The following is a 21,009-nucleotide window of genomic DNA, read 5'->3' as shown; positions in this document are numbered from 1 at the left end:
GAAAAGTGCCTCGCCTTCCAAGGGGGGGAGCCTCCCTCCCTGGCTTCCTAGCATGCTGACATTTTTTAAAACACAGAAGGAGGGAGGGAAGGGGGAGAGATAGAGGGATTGTTGGATGATTGGTTTGGGTTTCTATCTGTAATGGTCAGGAGAAGCATGCAGGGGGCCCGGGCGGTTCACTTTGCCTCTCCCCGGTGCTTTCTGCATCCAGGGGGGCGCCGCTGCTCATGCATGCCCAGAGTCTCTCCTCTGCTTGCTTTCTGCCGGTTGTCTCCCCCAGCCTCCCTGCCAGATCTTGGCCACCTCACCACACTCCCCGATCTCATTCACAACCCTAGTCAGATTTGGCTCTGAGCATCCCAGACCCTGGGCTAAAAATAGGGAATGCGAGGGATGGGAGGCGGGAGTCCAAATTGCATCGCTGGAGAAAGCTTTGCCTGGCCTCCTTGTCCTCCTCATCCTCCTCGTCCTCGTCCTCCACCACCACCACCACCACCACACACATCGAGTCCCCTCCTGTCCTCTTGTTCCTCCTCCTCTCTGAAAGTGGATAGCAGGAGCAAGGCAACATCTGCAGGGCTGGATGGCAGAATAGCAAGGGGCAGAGCCAGCGAGCCAAGTGGAGGGTCCGGGGGGGGGGGGAATTGAGGGTCCTTGTTCATTCTTTTTTCTCCTTCCCTCTCCCTCCTCTCCCCTCACCAAAAGGACGGATTTCATGTTTTGCTGAGTCCATTTGCAGGCGTTCCCCCACCCTGGATTTTCTGCTGTTAATACTTCAAAAGCCTTTAACAACAGCAGAAAGAAAAAGGAGAAATGGAGCCAGTTTTCCTGTCTCCCCAAGCTCCATCGTGACTTGGTTTAGTCTGGCTGCAGCAGCTAAGGGAGGGGAAAAAGAGATTTTTGCATTTCTTGTTCCCTGCGAAAAAGTTAAAAAAAATACACACACTATCTATCTAAAATAGAACAGTTAAATAAGAGACATCCTCCCCCCCAAAGGCAGACTGTTGTACTATTGCAATTGGAGAAATGTGATATCACCTATAGTGTAAAGTGGGATGAATTAAACTTTTAAATTCAAAAGTTAGTTTCAGGCATTATTTCTACTGCTCACATAGTAGACGTAAGATTACCAAGTAAGAATTTTCATTGGTGTATTATCAAGGAAGCAAGTGAGAGAGCTCACTCTATTGAAAGAAGGTAATTGTTTCTGAAGAATGTCAAACAAACTGCCAATAGAATTTCTTGTGACTTTTCATTTTCACAATTAAACCAGCAGATTAAGCTTATTATTTTTAGATACTGGCCATTTCTATCAGACATTCCTATGGATGTCAAGATTTACTTTTGCTAGGATTCAGATTGTTTCCATCCAGATTCAGATTGTGACAATCCACTGTTTTTTGGGTCTGCCATGTGGGCGGCATCCACCAGGTTCAAGGTGCAGGGCTGTTTTTGCTACGGATGTTTCCTCACGGTGCATGACGTGGCCATACCACCTTAGCCATGCCTGCCTCATGTACTGGTCAAGTGGTGTTATTTTAAGTCTTTGCCGTATGTCATCATTCAGCACATGGTCAAACAGCATCAGGTTTAGCTTCCACCGAAGCATCCTCATTTCCATGACATGAAGGGCTTGTTCATGTTTTCTTGTTGCTGACCAGCATTTGGCTCCGTGCAGTGCTACTGGGTGAACAACTGTTTTGTAGATTTTGGCCTTGAGGTGTCTCAGTTTCATGTGCTGTAGCTCCCCGTATTTTGACTATGAAACTCCCTGTCTTTTCTGATGCTATAAAATCTGTTAAGGAGAGCATCTGAGCTTCTCACATAATTGACATGGATTGTATTTTTAAAATTGTTGCCCTATCACAGTTCTTTCAGAACTCTCTCAGCTTACACAGAGGCAGGCAATGGCAAACCAGCTCCTAATGTCTCTTGCCTTGAAAACACTGTGGGGTTGCCATAAGTTAGCTGTTACTTGCTGTTGGGTAACATGTCTTTGAAGCTGCTTTGTGTCTTTTTAATAATCATCTTTAGTTCATCTGTTCATTTTGATTGTTCTGTGTTTCTTGGCTTACCTGGTGTTATTTTAAAGTTTTCTCTTCTTTATTACCTGCCTTGTGAACTTACATTATCCCAAAGGGAGGACATAATTCAATCATTAAATAAGTTAGTAAATGTATAAGGGACAGAAGAATCCATGACCCATCCATTTCTGATTTGTCTTGAAAACAAGTTGTTTCCAACAGCATTGCCCAATTTGGTCTGTTCTGTAGCTAAAATTACAGCTTTTACATGGAATTACCAATAAACATATCTACCAGGACCTATGCAAGGGACCCACCTCTAAGAGTATCAGGAATTTCCATGGCTACGATATGATAAGCAAAGGTAATGAGAAGGAGCAGGTTGTCCTGCAAATGCATTGTGGAAAGAGGAACCCATTAATATATTAGGGCCCAATAAATTCAAAACTCTGCAGTCATCCCCACTGCAGCCAGTCACTATCTTCATATATCAATCATACATCTAAGTGACAGACCAGGTGGTAGGGGTAGCTCGATGAAAATGTTAACCCAGCATGTGGCTGCTTTGAAAAAGGCAAATTCCATGCTGGCCATAATTAGAAAAGGAATAGAGAATAAAACTACTGCTATCATACTGCCCATATACAAATCAGTGGTGAGACCATACTTGGATTATTACTGTGTACAGTTCTGGTCACCACACCTCAAATATATATATTGCAGAGCTTGAAAAGGTGCAGAAAAGAGCAACCAAAATGATCATGGGTTTTTTGTTTAGCTTAGAAAAAAGGCAACACATGATAGAGGTCTATGAAATCATGCATAGTCTGGGTAGAGTGGACTTTTCTCCCTGTCTCATCTTACTAGAATCAGGGTAATCTGAAGTATTTCTTCATACAACACATAGTTAAATTGGGAACACTCTCCTCCAGGATGTGGTGATGGCTGCCAAGTTGGAAGACTATCTATGGCTACTAGTCATGATGCATACATATTATCTCCAGTATCAGAGGAGTATGCTTATTATATTAGGTGCTGCGGAATATATTGCCAACCCAGTCATCCGCAGAGCAAAGAATCCTAGAATCCCAGTCCTACAAAATAAACTGCCTGACAACCAAGGCTGCCCTTTGAATCTGTAACATTTGATACTTGGAGAGTACCCATATAAACTGGTATGATTTGTAGCCTCGGATTAATTATTAACTATGAATCATCGTTTAGAAGGTTTAATTGTGAAAAATGAAAAGATCTCTTTAGATTCTTTATCTCTTGATGCCTTCATGTTCCAACTGAATCTGAACTTTACTTCAGTGATCTAAACTAGATATCCAGGTTCAGAATAAGGAAGAGAAATTGTCTGATTACAAGAAATGAAAATGCAGGATGGGTCGGGGGAATTTCAGTCTCCCATCCCTGCCTACTGTATCCTGCTGCTTCAACCACACCAAAGTTTAAATTTCTAACCAGCTGCATCAGCCCAGGGATGCCACTCATGTGACCTCAAATGGAGAGATGAAAGGTTAGAAACACTGCCTTCTTTCTAGTGCAGCCTAGAGTATGTAGACAGGGGCCACCTTACAAGCTTTATGCTAGGCTCCTTTAAAGGCAGTGCTACAAATCATACATGCTTCCTGGTTGTTGCCAGCAAGATAGTCAAACAAAAGGCATGGAAGCACTTTGCCTGTCAGCCTATCTGGGATCTCTCACCCTAGAAGTGCTGCTGATTAGCTGCAACTGCAGTTCAGGCAGTGACTCTTCAAAGGAGGCAACTTTTCTCTAGATCTGTGAGAGGTCCTGGTTGGGACATGGAATCTTGCCACCACCTGATAATTGTTCTGTATTATGTTTTACTGAGCCATTTGTATGTCCATACCTTTCCACCTGGACTTCCAAATACCAGTGTTTGAAAATGACAGTTTGGCTGTCTGCCATTTTTCTTACGAATATATATATACGTACATACATACATACATACATACATACATACATACATACATGTATGTGTGTGTGTGTGTCAATATTATTAATAATAATATTAATAATATTAATATTAATGTGTGTGTGTGTGTGTGTTGGTGTGTACAGACACACACACACACACACACTTTTAGGAACAGTGGCATCTAGTAACTGTATTCATCCCTTGAATGCAAACCTAGAACTGGCAATTACATTACAAAAGGTGTATTCTATGGGAATAAGATCCAGAAAATAGCAGGTGACCCCATCTGGGACCACTGTTCCATCACCAGTTTATGTATGCCTATCTGTTTAGGAGAGAGGGAAGGAACAGAAAACTTCCAAGCACTTACAATAAATCTAAGAAGTGTAACATCAGCACAATCTCACAAAGTTCAGAAATATACTCTATGTACCTTGTGCCTTCTAATTTTGCCGGAATCCCATCAGAAGGAGTTAAACTTGGCTTGCCAGCAATTAAGATTCAATCACTAGTTCCACATAGAAAATTTATTTTTTTCAAAAGCAGACCATATAAAGACTCTAATGGATTCAATGAGGCATAAAGAAAGTGTAAAGGGACAGAAGAAAATAAAAGAGAAAGATGTGCAAAAAAGAAAGGAACTGAGGGCCATTGTAAGGTCTCAGGAAAAGGAACTAGGCAGCAATGATTGTATCTCCTGAAGTGTCTTTTGTTTCTGCTTGAAGTAATAGCTGAGAATGGTCCTTCATAGTGAGGCTTTAACATGCAGTCCAAGATTGATCTCTGTATTCATGAGAGGAAAGTAGAACATTCATGAGATGCATGCAGAGTTTTAGGCTATCCAGCCTCCTCTGTCTGAAGTTTCAAAATATTTTTTTCTTCCCTTAAAACCACTGAGCATTTAAATGTATCTCTGAGCCACTAACCATAGAAATCTTTATATAGAAATCACTTGTGCTTTTCAGGAATCTGCAATTAGCATTAATTTGCAGTAACCTATCATGATAATTTATGTTTCTTTTTCCAACTGAATTTGTGTTGCAGATATCTTTTTTTTTTACACATTGGCACTCCATTTTAGAGACGAGATCAGTCCAATAACCATGAAGAAAAATATTAATGAGAGTTTAGTTAGGCTATAAAAAGTGTGGACTAACAACTATTGGATAACTTTTATATGAAGAGTGAGGATTACATAATATAAATTTCAGTCAGTCTCAATTATACAAGCCTTATCATTGTTTCTATCCAGTATTTTGTTGATGTGACCAGATTTCCCCTTCCCTTGACTTTTGTTTAAGTTAGTGGTTAAGTTTAAAAGTATTGCACTAATTTTATACCATGGCAAATGAGCAAAAGAGCAAAATATAACATTTTTGTATCATTTTCATTTATATATATATATATACAGACACACACACACACTCACTATATACTATATACTGTATACTATATACTATATACTATATACATACATACTATATACATACATACTATATATACACACTATATATACACATATATATACACACACACTATATATATATACACACTATATATACACACACACACTATATATACACACACACTATATATATATACACACACACACACATACTATACACACACACACACGCACACACACGCACACACACACACATATATCCTATTTCAATGATAACCATTTGTAGCCAGACACCTTCAGTTTGTGTTAGCATATAATCAGTATGTCATACATGGTGATCACACATACATAACTATTTCATACATATGAGTAGTCTTTAACATTCCACTTATGATAAAAATTGCAGTGAATATTTTTGGATGATACTTGAGTATGCTGCAATAGGTATCCAAACATCATCGAGAAAAATGCCAACCCTAGAATTTTGGAATTCTAGGGAAGGAAATCAGTTTTCTTCTGAAGCCAAACAATTGAGACATTTCAAAGGAAGCAAAAATAAACTCAGCATCATTTGTGTAAAAATGAATGCATTTAACATGGTATAGTTTTCACGAGTCAGAAAGGGGCATTTGGTTAGAGGAATTAGGTTGTTCTGGCTGCAGCAGATTGTTAATGGTAGTTTGTGCTTATGGAGGCAACATTTTAGACATTTTTTGCAACGCGCCCCACCCCACCCACTTGGTGCTACGCTACTGGGGAAGAGGGAGGAGGCAAGAAATGGAATATGGCCAAAGAATGAAAGGCCCTACTGAATACACAGATACCAATTTCAGAGAGTTTAGAGTATCAGACCGTTCTTTTTATTTTTCATATTGAAATAGCAGAGCTAAGTGTACCATTGAATGTAGTGTTCCATTCACCTGTTCACCTGATTTGTCTTAAACTCCTTTAATGCAGGATTAAAACCAGCATCTTGTAGTTTAGATTTCATTTCCAAATATTTGAAATTAAAGATGTATGTGTGTGTTTAATGTTACACAAATTTAATATTTTGTTATTAGCAACATTACAGACTTTAATAGCACCATATAGAAATGAGAAAAAGAAAAATGCACGTGATGAGTTTTGGAAAAATAATCTTTAGCCCCTAAAGAGAAAATGCTACTGAAACACAGCGATACAACCTGGAAAACCCACAACACCCTAGTGATTCCCGCCGTTAAAGCCTTCGACAATACACTAAAGAACATTTTGTGAACATTTTTTTGGCCATAGCAGAAAGAAGATAAAGGAATGACGTTAATTGCAGCTACCTCATTTTACTTAATTAACCTTGATTCAAGATTGCTATGATGAGTGTGAACTGATGTGTTATAATGGCAGCACGAAAACTCTATTTTTAAATTTTGTGGCTAAATTTACCAAGGTAGGTGCTGCCTATTCTTTTTCAGAAAATTAATGTTGTGCTGTATTGTGTTTCTTACCTCAGTGTCATCTTTTTAAAATAAATATTGTTACATGTTACATACCATGATTTCTGATAAAGTAATCTAGAAAACTAACCTCAAATAAAAAAAAAGCTAGTAGGACAGTCACAGACAGACTGGACACTTGTTTTCGTTTTCCTCATTTGCCGACATTGGCATTGCTGAGTCATAGTCCTGATCTGAAACAACTAGTTTGAGCATTGGCATGCAAATTAATACATTAAGCAATTAGAGGCAATTAAACCAGGATTTTGTGCAATTAGTAACTGTTCTGTTCTCAATTTATTCAGAGAAGTTTATGTGTTGGGAAAAAGGATAAAAAAGTACAGGAATCTTTAAATACTTGTCAAGATGTGTCCAATCATAACAAGTTGTGAACCACATAAATTAGCATAAGGGAGCAAATTGAGGAGAATAAATAGATGGAGAATAATAGCAAAAGCTTTGTTTGGGAATGGGGATGCCTGAGAACATCGGCTACACCAATAGAAAATGTTACCAGAACATTTTGCAGAAACGTATTGGCATTGCTGATAACAGGCTTTTTTCTGCTCTCGTGTGAGAATAGAAAGTAGTTCCAAGTACTCATGGTGGATGGGTATATGGGAAACATGAATACCTACTTTGCATCCAAAGTAAAAATTATGTATGTATGCATATTTATTTATTTATTTATTTATTTATTTATTTATTTATTTATTTATTTGCTGTACATTTATTTCCCACCCATCATCAATGTCCCGGAGTAGGGTATACTTCAAAACACCATGAACATGTAATTCTAAAACCATCTTAAAACCCCCTTTAAAAACCATCCCTACCCCCTCCCTAACCCGTACATAGTAAATGCAAAATAAGTTTAGCTAATGCATATCAGTTCAAGTTTATGTGTATTTGAAATAGCTTATTATTTTATGAAAACAGCTTTATATTTACAATCCCTTTTATGTAGGGTTGCCAACTCAGGATTGGGAAATTCTAGAGATTAGGGGTGGAGTCAGCAGGGATGTTTTGCATATCTGTGGAGGATGAAGGGGAGTATCCAGGGTGCCTGTGCTGTGCTCTCTAGCTGCCTCTTGCTGACCTGTGTGCTGAGCGCTGCCGCCATGAGCCTCAAGTGCTTCTTGCTGGGCTCCAAACTTTAACAACAGTTCTACTAATTTACCTGTAAGAGATGTCAAGCTAACAGCCCTATAATTTTCTGAATCTTTTCTGGACTTCTTCCTAAAATGTGGGTGACATTTCCTATTTTTCAGTCATCCAATGCATAGAACAATTTTAGCAACAAGTTACATATCTTTATTAGTAGGTCACCAACTTCATATTTTCATTCTTTGAGAACCACTGAGTGTATGCCATCTGGACCTGAAGACTTATTGTTTTTTAGTTTACCTAGTAGTGCTAAAACGTTATCACTTGTCACCTCAGTTTTACTCAGTTCTTCAGACACCTTTCCTCTGGCATGGGTATGTGCCCCACATTTTCCATAGTGAAAACATATGCATAGACTTCATTCAGTTTCTGCCATCTCCCTATTTTCCTTGCAGAAATCTTCTATTCTTTTGTCATCCAAAGGCCCAACTGCCTCTCTAGCCAGTTTCTGTTCCCAATGAATTTGAAGAAATGCTTGTTATTTGCTGGGCAGCCAAATCTAGTGGGAGAAAGGAGTCCTAGGATCAGCGTTGTCCCATGTCAGCATGTTTGTCCAGCCTGCCAGATTTGTGGAAAAGACATTAATAATTTGAGATATGCAGATGACATCACATTACATGCAGAAAATAGTGAAAACTTGAAATGTCTACTGATGATTGTTAAACCATAAAGTACCAAAACATCAAGAAGACTAAAAGCAGTGACTACTGATGAATTATACAAGTTTAATGCTGATGATGAAGAAATTCAAATTGTGCTTTTCTGTTTTTTGGCTCCACCATCAACCAAAGGGGAGTCTGCAACCATGAAATCAGAAGAAGATTGAGATTGAATCATAGAGTTGGAAGAGACCCCCAAGGACCATCATCCAACCCCTTGCAATGCAGGAACACATAACCAAAGCATTCCTGTTCTCCGCCCCCCCCCCCCCCATGACTTTGTTGGAGGTGCCCTGTTCTCGGCTAGGACAGAAAAGGGGAGACACAAGCCAGTTTCAACAGTTCTTATAATGGCTTTATTAATGGAGAGAAACAAGACCCTAACTCCTCCCTTGGGTCTAATTAATCAGAGTACTTGCTTGTCTTCAGGATGTTAGAAGCTGTAGACTTTGTCTTACTTCCTTACATCTCTGTTATTCTTGGTCTTTGCTCTAACTGCTGATAAACTTGACTTGTTCTTTTTGGACCACCATATAAACATATGGACATCACGAATATTATGGACACTAGCCTCCCTTAGCACCTCATTGAGACTGACTGACTAAACTAAAATGGGGTAGCTGGTAAGGAAAGGAAATTGCCTACTGGGAAAAGTCTTAAAGGGTCAGGGACTAATTAAAATACCCTCTCATAGAAGAGTTAACAATAAAGCAAAACCATACTGACTATGGGGAAACTAAATCTTAAAGGGGAAACAACCAAAGGCTCTGTGGGGGCATGACAACTACTGACAGATGGCCATCCAGTTTCTGTTTAAAAACCTCCGAAGTAGACTCTACTGCACTCCTAGGCAGTGCATTCCACTGTTGAACACCCCTTACTGTCAGGAGATTTTTCCTGATGTTTAGGTGGAATCTCTTTTCCTTCACCTTGAACCCATTACTCTCAGTCCTAGTTTCTGGAGCAGCAGAAAACAAGCTTGCTACCTCACCAACATGATATCCCTTCAAATATCTAAACAGGGCTATCATGTCACCTCTTAACCTTCTCTTCACCAAACTTAACATACCCAAATCCCTAAGTCTTTCCTTGTTAGACATGGATTCCAGACCTTTTACCATTTTGTTTGCTCTCCTCTGGACATGTTCCAGCTTGTCAATATCCTTCTTGAACTGCGGTGCCCAGAACTGAACACACTTTCCAGATGAGGTCTAACCAATGCGGAATAGAGAGGTACAATTACATCCCACGCTCTAGACACTATACTCCTATTGATACAGCCCAGAATTGCATTGGCTTTTCTCACTGCTGACTGATTTTCCGTTGGTGGTCTACTAAGACTCCCAGATCCCTTTCACATGTAACGTTGTCAAGCCAGGTGTCACTCATCCTATATCTGTGCATTTCATTTTTTCTGCCTAAGTGTAGTATCTTCCATTTATCTCTGTTGAAATTTTTCTCTCTTAACTCACAATACTAAAACCAGGCAGCATACATTGAAAATGCTGGGGGAAAGAATTAGGACTAATAAAAGGAAACATTTCTTCATGCAATGCGTGATTGGTGTTTGGAATATGCTGCCACAGGAGGTGGTGATGGCTACTAACCTGGATAGCTTTAAAAGGGGCTTGGACAAATTTATGGAGGAGAAGTCGATGTATGGCTACCAATCTTGATCTTCCTTGATCTGAGATTGCAAATGCCTTAGCAGACCAGGTGCTCAGGAGCAGCAGCAGCAGAAGGCCATTGCTTTCACATCATTCATGTGAGCTTCCAAAGGCATCTGGTGGGCCACTGCGAGTAGCAGAGTTCTGGACTAGATGGACTCTGGTCTGATCCAGCAGGGCATAAAACAATGGAACAAAATTTTGGCACAGTAGCTGAACTCAAACTCTTAATAAAAAATTCAGACGAGAAGAATCTGAACTTCTTGAATATATTCAAACTGTACAAAAACTGAAAGTGTTCAAGTTGTGCATCCCTAATTATATATCATCTGTGTTTTGTTCATAGGTTGTATATGTAACTGCCACTTTTCCTTACATCATGCTTTTGATTCTGCTGGTACGAGGAGTAACACTTCCTGGGGCCACTGAAGGAATAAAATTCTACTTGTACCCGGATCTGTCTCGACTTTCCGACCCACAGGTAGGATCAAATAGCAACCAAGCAAACCTTTGATTTTTTTTCTTGAACTGATATATTCAAATCTTGTACTATGCTTTCAGAAAATGGGTAGATCTGTAATTTGAACAAGATATTAACATTTTCCTTTGTTGTATATGTTGAGCCCTGAAAATTCTTGTTCAGTGTATGAGCCTTACAAACTGGAATGTATGGTGTGAATTGGGTGAAACCTATAGCATGAGCCACCTCATTTGCATCCTTGGAGAGATTTGCAACTGTCTTTAAAGTGACTGTGATCATTTTAATATGGCAATGAATGAATGATTATATAAACAAACATATACTCAGTACCCTAAAAACCTGAAACAAAAAGTGAAAAGGGGAAAGAGCAAGGGCTGGACTAGTAGTTGATTCATTAGTATGCAAACTTGTCCTTTCAAGTTAGAATGGGAAGTAAGCCAAGTTTACATGATGGCTAAGAAACCCATTGTGAGACTGTTATTATTATGACCACCTTCACCAGGATGGCTTCTGTGTTTACTTCTTTAGTTCTAAATTATGTATTTCTGACAATATATCATTCAATATGGCTGGCTAAAATGGAGATCAAAAATCTCAGTTGATTCTAAAGCCGCCATCAGTAGTAGGTTTTTAAAACTTTTTAAGTTTGGGCAATTGCAAATTACTGTACATAGGCTTTTTTTAATAACCATATCTTCCATGCTCAGCCTCCATGTATGAAGACAATCATAATACTGCTATATTAGTAATACAAATATGCAAATATTTTATGTTTTGCAGTTTACACTGACAATCAGTTAAAATGTGCCTCTACTACTTTTTTAAGAGTAGTTCTTCAAGTTCACAGGCAATAATTTGATATTTACGAGGTAGAGTGACTATTCTATAGCCTTACAAGGCTCATACAGTTTCTCACTTCAACTTTATTTTAAGGCTGTACAGTTAAAGCACATCACATGAGGAATTCAAGAGTAAAAGAAAAATGTCTCTACATTTTGCTTTCAGTGTCAGCTCCAGCATTTGTCAGCTGTGTGCTGATATATCATCAAATGGTAGTAGAACAAGTGTGAAAGCATCACTAAGCAGGAAAATTGTGAACATTAATGTATTCCTATTGCACTTTCATCAGGTTCTGCTAGGGCCAGATTTTAGTCCAGTGTTGCTTTTAGTTAGGAAAAAAGCCCTTCGGACAGAGCAAGAGGAGGAGATTTCTCCATGCTGCTCTGCCATTTACCCAATGTCCCCACTCTGCTCTCCTGCATGTCTTGGATGTGGCTCTTCTTCTGTGGCTTCTCCCGGGAATTCCCTTTAAATGCTGCTGTTTTGAAGTCTTCATCATGAAAACAGTACTTTTGTCAGAAAAAGTACATTTTAAGATAATGCGGCAATCTGGCAATCCTCTCTCACCAAGTTGATTCCATATCTTGGCTTTAACAGACTTGAATTTCTTTACTCACTTTAGTTGGTTACAGTTCAATATAGAGATGTTGTGGTTCTTACAATCATATTACTACTCTGTCTCACCCATACTCCTCTTTAAAAGCGTCACAGTGACTCTTTCTGTATAAAAGTTGGTTTATCAATGCTGGGCACATTCCTTGGGTTATTTGCCTTAGCCTTGATGCTGTTGGGAAGTGTTTTTTCCTCTCCTGCTTTCCGAGAGCATTGCATTAACCTACTTTGCTGTGAAGTTTTTGGAAATCCTGGGTGGCTGCCTTGTGGGTGGGAAAGTCCAGATGTTCCTACTCCTAACCATATGGCAGCTATTTCTCCGCTACTGTCCCAAAGTGGCCATTCCCCACCCCATCACCACAGGGAACCTTTTATTATGTTTTAATCAACAATTGAACATCATTATAAATATATAACAAACTAAAGTTCAAATTCCTTCCTTCCTTCCTTCCTTCCTTCCTTCCTTCCTTCCTTCCTTCCTTCCTTCCTTCCTTCCTTCCTTCCTTCCTTCCTTCCTTCCTTCCTTCCTTCCTTCCTTCCTTCCTTCCTTCCTTCCTTCCTTCCTTCCTTCCTTCCTTCCTTCCTTCCTTCCTTCCTTCCTTCCTTAGCCACTTCCATTGCAGCAATATAAGGGGAAAAGATGTCTCCACATGTCTACATATTTATTTAAAGAAGATTTATTGGAATTCAGAGAACCTAATAAATATATTGATATGTTTTCTATATAATGACATTCATTTGATAGTTTAGAAACCCTGAAAAATCCCTGCTGGCACATATTAGTGGGTATGGCCATTGCTGGGAAACTAGGGCACTGAAATGATGGACAAACCTGCCACATGGATGTCCCATTGCCACTGCACCGTTTCAGCAGCCACAGCAGCAACAGAGAAACTACACACATCCCTGTGTGGAAAGCACCCTTGTTTATTTCTGTTACTGAACACAGCGGAAGGCTCTGTGACCATTCTTACCATTCATTAATTGTGTATATGTTTATCTATATGCCTTACACCTGAGCAAACAAATGAATGATTTCTAACATGCAAAATTTTCCTTTTAAATGTATATGAAAGAGTGAGATCTGAGTCACAAAAGCTTATGCTAGGATGGTTAGTCTTAAAGATACCTGTCTTGGTTTGGTACAACAGACTAACATGACTGCTCTTTTGAAATTATTCTGAAGTTGTTAAAATGCATAAAGTTCATTTGGTTAAATGCTGTGGGATATGAATTTATAGTTTAAATACTGGTGTAATTTTGGGCCCTGTCCCACCAAGGTCCTTTAACAGATTAGCTGCTATTAAATGGAAAATGATGAGTGAACAAAGAGATACAAAAGATGAAAAGATGAAAAGTCCTGTTTTCCTTCATGAAAAATCAAGACAAAACAGTGAAAACAAAAAGCTAGGAGTCTGTAGAATTTTGGCATTCTTTTGATTATTTGTCTAATGTGCAGTAAGGCTGTCAGTTTTAATTGGTTTAATTGGTAGATTAATCAACTAACAGTTTAGTTTATTAATTAGTGGATGCCAGTTTTAATTGGTATAGGCAAATTTTAATTGGTTGGGCTGTGAGTTAAGACTTCATTTGTTTTTTGAGGTTATTCCGATTTGTGTTGTGTTAACAAAAACGCATAGGGAGGAAGAGAAATATTAAATACATGTTTATTTATTAAAATAGTAATACTTTTGTTTAATTAATTAAATTTTCTCAATGTATTTCATTGACTCTGAATGACACTTATTAAACTTTTGATAACCTATGAAAACAATTAAATGCAATCAAAAGATTTGATCAGTTTGATAAAAGAAAGCTATTTTAATCAGTTGAATAAGTGCTGCCTGTTGATTTTATATGATGTTACTGCAATTGAACAGCAAATGACTTGTTTAAGACTTAAGACCCTGAATCAACTTCTTATTCAAGTTATCAGTATATAAAACAGCAAGCCAATGTTTCTGAGTGGTAATAAAGAGATTTCTAGTTCTGATGAATGCCCGCTGTTGATACATCCAAAATGTTCTGTATTGTCCATACGAATATGCAAAAATATATTCAATTAAATGTAATTATTGGCTTGGATTCAGAATCAGTTTTCTGCTAACAGAAGTTCAGGGATAGTTTCAATCAATTCTTCCTTCCTTCTGTGGATTCCCAGTTTGCCCTTCAAGCTGTTTATAAGGGTCTCCTGTTCCCAGGAGCAACATTTCAGGCAGATCAGTGGGCTACAGTGGGAGGGGTAGAAGGTAGTGGGAGATAGGAATGATCTTTCTACTGACAGAAGTCTTTTGTGAGCACAAATATAGGCGCTTTCCGCACGGGCCAAAAACGACGGCCTGGGGGCGGTACCAAATTATACGCCGCTGAACATGCCGATTAAGCACAGGCGGTAGCTGCTGCTGTGCAGCAGCGCCGACCTGACTGCGCTCCCCCTCCCCAGAGGCCGGCGTCGGAGCGCCCTAAAAAACAACCCTTTAAAGGGTTGTTTTTGAGGGGAAAGCGTGTTCCCGGCGGCGCGGTGCGAACAGCACCGCCGGGAACACGCTGTTTCCCCTCCCCGTCCCACTCACCGTGTCCCCGTCGTTGGCCTGCTGGGCCGGGGCTGCGACGGCCAGCAGGCCGACGACGGGGACACGGTGAGTGGGACGGGGAAGGGGGCGAAGCGGCTCGATGTGGAGCCGTACCAACATCACCGACCTCTCTGGAGGCCGCCCGTACATCTTTACATCACGAGCGGCCTCCGCCTCCACGCCAGCGAGAATTCTGCCGGCGTGGAGGCGCCTCCACGGCCGTGCGGAGATGGCCATAGTCTGTGTCAAACCTATTGTAAGTACAAAAATCTGAGTTAACTTCCATAGTAATTTCATGATTTTTTGTTGTTCCTGTTTACATACACAGTGGTAATTATATGAAATTATTCCCATTTTCTATGAGGACTTATTCCCTACTTCTATCCTGCCTGCACTCAATCTGCACTTTAGAATTTGGTGTGTACCTCCCCGCCTCTTATAAGACAACGTAGAGTTTATTCAGTGTAAGACTGATGACATCAGTGCACGAGATTGCATAGATAATGCTACATACTCTCATGTATAAATTGTATAATCAGCAGTGTACAACTCCTCCTGCCCCACCCCCGCTCCAAAGTTTAAAAGTAGAAAGACATGATTATGCTAGTGGGTTTGAGTTTGCTTTGCTTAATTGCTCAAGTCTGCCTAAGATGTATTTCTTTTGTCTTCCAGTGAAGGACCAATGGTTCTATTTCGGGGCTAAATAACAGTGCAGTGCTAAACAGTTGTACGTTTAGACGAGTGTATTTCTGCTTAGAATTGCATTCCAAGAGGAGGACAAAATTTATATGTAGTTGCTCACATGGTAGTGCCTACATTTTTTCACTCTGATTGCAATCTTATATTCAGATTATATAATATCAGAATGTAATCTGGTAATCTCCTATTTGCATCAATTTCTAGATGGATACTAAAGGCAGTTAATGTATAAAAAACTATATCATGATTGTTTAAATTCTAGAATTAACTTTGGGCAGGTCATGTAGATTCCTGTGTGAGGAGGTTTTCATATACATTAATAAGACATTTCATAGGATTTATATTGAGATCAATTTGACACAGATTCAAAGATATTGTATTTTCATGTATAGACTGAATCCTCATAGAGATTATGTATGGTTATTTTAATTTATAATGGGCATCAAATATTAACATACATTGTGCCATGACATAAAACTACTTTACTGGAGATCATAGCATCTCCACCCATTCCCACCAATCACAAAGTACCATGGTGATAATGCCCCCATGCCATCCATATGTGGAAGCAGCCAATTAATAAACTCTCACATACCTCCATGATATCACCCTGTTCTTTTGGGAAGAAAGATAAGAGCCATATATCTTCCACTGTTCTGTTCTCCAAGTAAAACACTCTTAGGTGCCCTGTACTCAGCCAGAACAGAGTGGGAGACTCACAAGCAAGGTGTAACAGTTCAAAAAAGAGGTTTACTGCTAACTCCTCCCAGGGTCTGACTAAAATAAAGTACGTTGATTCTTTCTTGACTTTGTGCTTTCTCTTGGTTTCTTCAGTGTCCTTTATCTGGATTCTACTTTCTGTTAACACCTTAACTTTATACTGCTTAGACTATACATCATAGACGTATGTAATGAACTAGTAAAGTCCAGGCAAAAGTAATCATTTTCAGTTCTTTATTGTACTGGCAGTCATAGTTGAATACAGGCGATGCGAGTTCTAAAAGACTCAGAACTTTGATAATAGCTTTAATACAGTAGCAAACCCCTTTCCCGCCACAGAATAATCAACAATGTATAGTTTCACACAGTCGAGCTGAAATAACATGAAAGCAGACCAAGCAGACCAGGCAGAGAGCCAGGACCGACAGGCGGGAAGAAATCCAAGGACAGAACACACACCAACGTCCTGACAACGTCCTGACAACGTAAGAGATATTGCAGCCTTCCAACTCCGCTGGCACCTTAGACTAAATTAACTGAACAGGGGCACTACTCGATAATGAAAGGAAGACTGCCTCTAAGGGGATTCTTAAAGGGACAGGGTCTAACCACAGACCCCCCCCCCCTTAGAACACTATACAAAAGAACTAAACCCATACTAGCTGTAGGGACAACTAATAAGAAAATAATAAGAGCTTCTCTGGGGGCATGACATCCACAGTGTAAGGGACTGTAGTATGCCCAATAGAAATCCTGAAATGTTCTTTGAGCTCCTCAGATTAAAGTTCAAATGTCCCATAACTGTTTGCACATTCATAGAATAAATAGAATCGTGGTTTACAGTTAAAGATTTTTTTAAATCAAGGAAATAAAAGGAAATAATAAAATAATAATAGCAAAGGGAATTAGTAAATTGAAAACATGCATGCACATACCCAAAAACACTAACAGAAAAATGTTCTACAGATTTTAAATTCTACAAAGTCCTAACCTAAGCATGCATTATTAACATAAAGAAGGAGGGGTAAGGAGGAGAACAGAAGAAAAGCACACAGGCTTGATCTGGTCAGGTTGAAGTCCAATGAAAAGAATGAGGGTGGGAGACAGATGTGTGAAAAGTGGGATGGAGGAGCAGAATGCAATTATTACAAGAATGCCTGCCTTGTTAGAAGTCTCAAAGTGGCTTACAAACTCTTTCACTTCCTTTCCAATAGACACCTTGTCAGGTTGGTAGTCTGAGCAAGTTCAGAGAGATCTGTTACTAGCCCAACATCACCCAGGCTTCATGTGTTGGGGGGGGGGGGACAAATTTCACTCTTGTTGTGAAGTGCTTACTTATTGTACAAAATGTCCTTTCTCTGGAATTCCCCTCTTCAAGGTCTAAACCTGCGTAACTTAAAGCCAGATAATTTTAACCCCTTGTCACCCACTCTTTCATCTAAAATATGGGTCTCCTCACTGGGGTTAATAGTGTTTAGGAAGATGGTGATTGACAGCAGACTTACAGTGCAATTCTAAGAACATGTTTTTGGGTTAAATTTCCCCTTAAATAAACCTGAGGAGAATTTTGTATAGATATGCTTAGAATTGCTTCCTAAGTCTGCCCTAAACTTTTCCTTGGTTATATAGGCATGGGCAGAAGGGGCAAGGAAAGAAAAACACAAGCACACACGCACGCGTGCACACACATGTTATGACTGAGCTCTGTTTATTTATTGAAATGAGTTTTATGAGTTTCGATTTATATCCCCACTTTCTCTCCTATAAAGTAACTTAGGCTGTTTCCGCACGGGCCAAAATCAACAATAAAACACCATTTGGGGGGGAGCCTTCACACAGGTGCCGCTGCCAAATTGATGCAGTGGTCTGTAGTCAACCCCGCAGGGTCGTCGCTAAGGAATAGGCGAGACGCGGAGGAGGTTTCATCTGGCGCAGAGCGTCAGCAACAGGAAGCGCGGGTTTTCATGATCCTGACAACTCTGCCCTGTGCTGGTCTCTCGCACCTTTTATTAGGGTTTCATTGTGGGCGTGTAAAGGAGGTGGGTAGGGAGATGAGCGGGAGACCGGGAGACCTGGAGATCATCATGTGATGCATGATCTCACCCTGGTTAGCCCTACGTCTTGGAGAGGAGCCGCGTAAGCTGTCTAGAGCCTAATCCCTCACCTGGGGGCAAGACCATTGTCTCCTAAGCCCGATGACTAAGGCCAGACAGTTCAAGGACCCGCGTGACTCACTTGGGATGAGGAGTGAAGTGCGGTCACGCACCAGCAAGGAGCCCGTGGAGTCCATTGGCGTCCCCAACGCTCTCTACCACGGCAAGCTGCTGGGTCAGCAGTGCATCCACTACATCTCCTCCTTTTTTTTTACATTTTAGAAAAAAAGGGGGGGGACCGAAATGTAAGGGGTGATTTTGGGGCAGCTTGTCTCACTAGCCATCTGGTCAAGCGTTTTCGACCAAGCTGCCCGTGTAACATTAGAACTTGGCTGCGGGGTAAAGAGGGAAGTGCGAGGGGCTTCTCTTGCACACGTTACAGGCAATATTAGACACACATTGAACGTAAACAAGATCCGATATGAGGCACACAATTAGAAACAATGCAGAGCTGTACAATAACACTCAACCATCCTCGACCAATATTAGCTCCAGAGGGCTGACCACCAATAGAACAAAACATCCTTTTTTTCAGATTAGATACAACTAACACGCAGCTCCGCAGTACTTTCATATATAAGTCAATTGGGAATTATCCAGAAAGACATTTCAAAACAACACATATGTATGTACATTCTCACAACCTGTACCTTGGTGTATGTAATAAACAATAAGTAATCAATAAGCCTGACCACGATTTGTCTACAGAATTAAGCTTGACGAAGTTCCTGCCTGCCTGAGGAGACAGAGCGTCCCAGAGCAATGGAGGTGAAGAGTTGATGGTTTCAAAGAGGCACAGGCCAGCCGGGCCAATAGTCTTGGTGTTACAGGGAAACAAGTCTGGGGGCTCCTGGGGAAGCTACGAGGGGACAGAAGCTCCATAGCTTGAGAGGAGAGCGACCCACATTTCGTTTCGACAGGAGGGATCGAAAGACAGAAGCGGGCAGAGCGAAGCCGGGCGGCGATCCGGCAAGGCTCACGTTAAGGGGTGGAGCCTGGGGTAGCAAAGAGAGTCCCGGCAGACAGACAGGCGGGAAATGATACAGCAATAACAAATAACACTTAACTTCAAAAACGCTAGGGGCATGCAATAGAATTTAAACAACAAAAACACATGGCTAAGCGAAGGTGATACATAGGCTGGATGATGGGGCGGAAGGAAGGCTAACCCGTGGTTGCATAATTGTCCAATGCATGGCTCTTGCTGTTTGACTACTGCAAAGCTACAAGAGCCCGATGGCGTTGAGAGTCCATGGATTTCTGCAAAGGCGTGAGGGAGAGCTACTGATAGTCTTTAGCATTACGGGTCTCAGTGATGATTCTCACGAGCAAGGTTGTGAGAGAAGGCGAAGAAGTGTTCCAACAATTATTCAAGCTGACTGGAAAACAGGCGGAGGAGAGTTCCAAGGGTTAATCTATCAGGAATGTTCACTGGCTGCAATTCCAAGTTTCAGCCAGAGTGAGCGACAGAGAGAGTAGGAGAATTTTAGCTTGTAGATGAGGAGCAGCTTGGACACACAGAAAGCGTCAACCTGAGCCATAGCTGAGGTCCGGATATAGGCAGCCTGGCTTCGCGATCTCCTGCGGAAGAATGGGTGTACTGGTTCCAGAGAGGTCCCTCCCCATCTTGGCCCAAGCTGGAGGGTGGATCGGGCTCCTCTCAACAGGCTGTGAGGGGTGAGGATCCTCCAGGGAGGCCCCGCTCCCATCTCCTCGGAGATGGGGCTGGCCCTGGCATGGCCGAGCTGGACTCCACTGTAGAAGAGAAAAACAGCGGCAGCTTTTCCCCAGGGGTTTTTAGGTGCTGGCTGAGTTAATTGGTCTTATAGATGACAATGGAAAGCCCGAGGAGCCCTGAGTGTAGAGGCCGAGGCGAGATTCTTTGATAAGAGGGGAATAGAGAAAGGAGTACTTTGGATATGGTCTGGGCTGGATGAGACCTTGATTGGGTCCAATAGGGGGGGGGGAACTACTCCCCTTTTTTTAGATTTGTTTTGGCCAAGCTTTAAGATTTAAGAGCAGTTGGCCCATTTCAGACAACGATCACTCTGCAACTTATTCAAGGCGTTAAGAGATACAAGGCAGGGAATTGCCCGAAGGCGTTTAGGGAGAGAGGCATGAGAGGAGGAGTCATATCCAGGTGGGATGTTTGTTTTGTAAAAACAATCCCAATCCTGCCGTCTAAGGTGTGGGTTTTGCAAAGCAACTTGAACCAATTCACAATTATAGTCATATATAAGTAATATAAGCGTCTATAGGAAAAGATATAGAGAAGATGCAAAAGAAAATACCAGTTCCTGGGCTTGAGAGGTTTGATCACAGTGAGCAAATTGAGGAGGGGTTTTGCAAAAACCCTTCGCTATCCAGATCCTAGAATCTAGAGGAATTGGGGTCGCGTCAAGCCCATTAGAAAGAGGGAGGTGTGGTAGCAGAAGGAAAGGCAGGGAGGGGAAGTTGGTTTTGGAAGTCCCAGCTCTACCTCCCTCCTCCCGTAAGGGGGAGGATCTCCTTTGGCCGGTTTGAGCCGCTATCTTCCTACCTGCTTCACAGCTGAGGCTGTAATAAAGATAGGAATGTGGCTAGAGAGAACCC

At 40.9% G+C, this 21,009-nt stretch overlaps 1 protein-coding gene across 1 annotated transcript in view; it reads left to right on the top strand.

The window, feature by feature from the left end:
- Positions 1–21,009, top strand: part of SLC6A11 (solute carrier family 6 member 11) — a 139,287-nt gene that overhangs the window by 53,091 nt on the left and 65,187 nt on the right. Inside the window, exon 7 of the mRNA XM_048487871.1 lies at positions 10,686–10,820. Coding sequence (XP_048343828.1) covers positions 10,686–10,820 — 135 coding nt within the window. The remainder of the gene's footprint in view (positions 1–10,685; positions 10,821–21,009) is intronic.

Source organism: Sphaerodactylus townsendi, linkage group LG03 (genome assembly GCF_021028975.2).
Source record: "Sphaerodactylus townsendi isolate TG3544 linkage group LG03, MPM_Stown_v2.3, whole genome shotgun sequence".
In the NCBI taxonomy this organism is placed as follows: Eukaryota; Metazoa; Chordata; class Lepidosauria; order Squamata; family Sphaerodactylidae; genus Sphaerodactylus; species Sphaerodactylus townsendi.
This window is presented reverse-complemented; position numbering and strand designations above follow the sequence as displayed.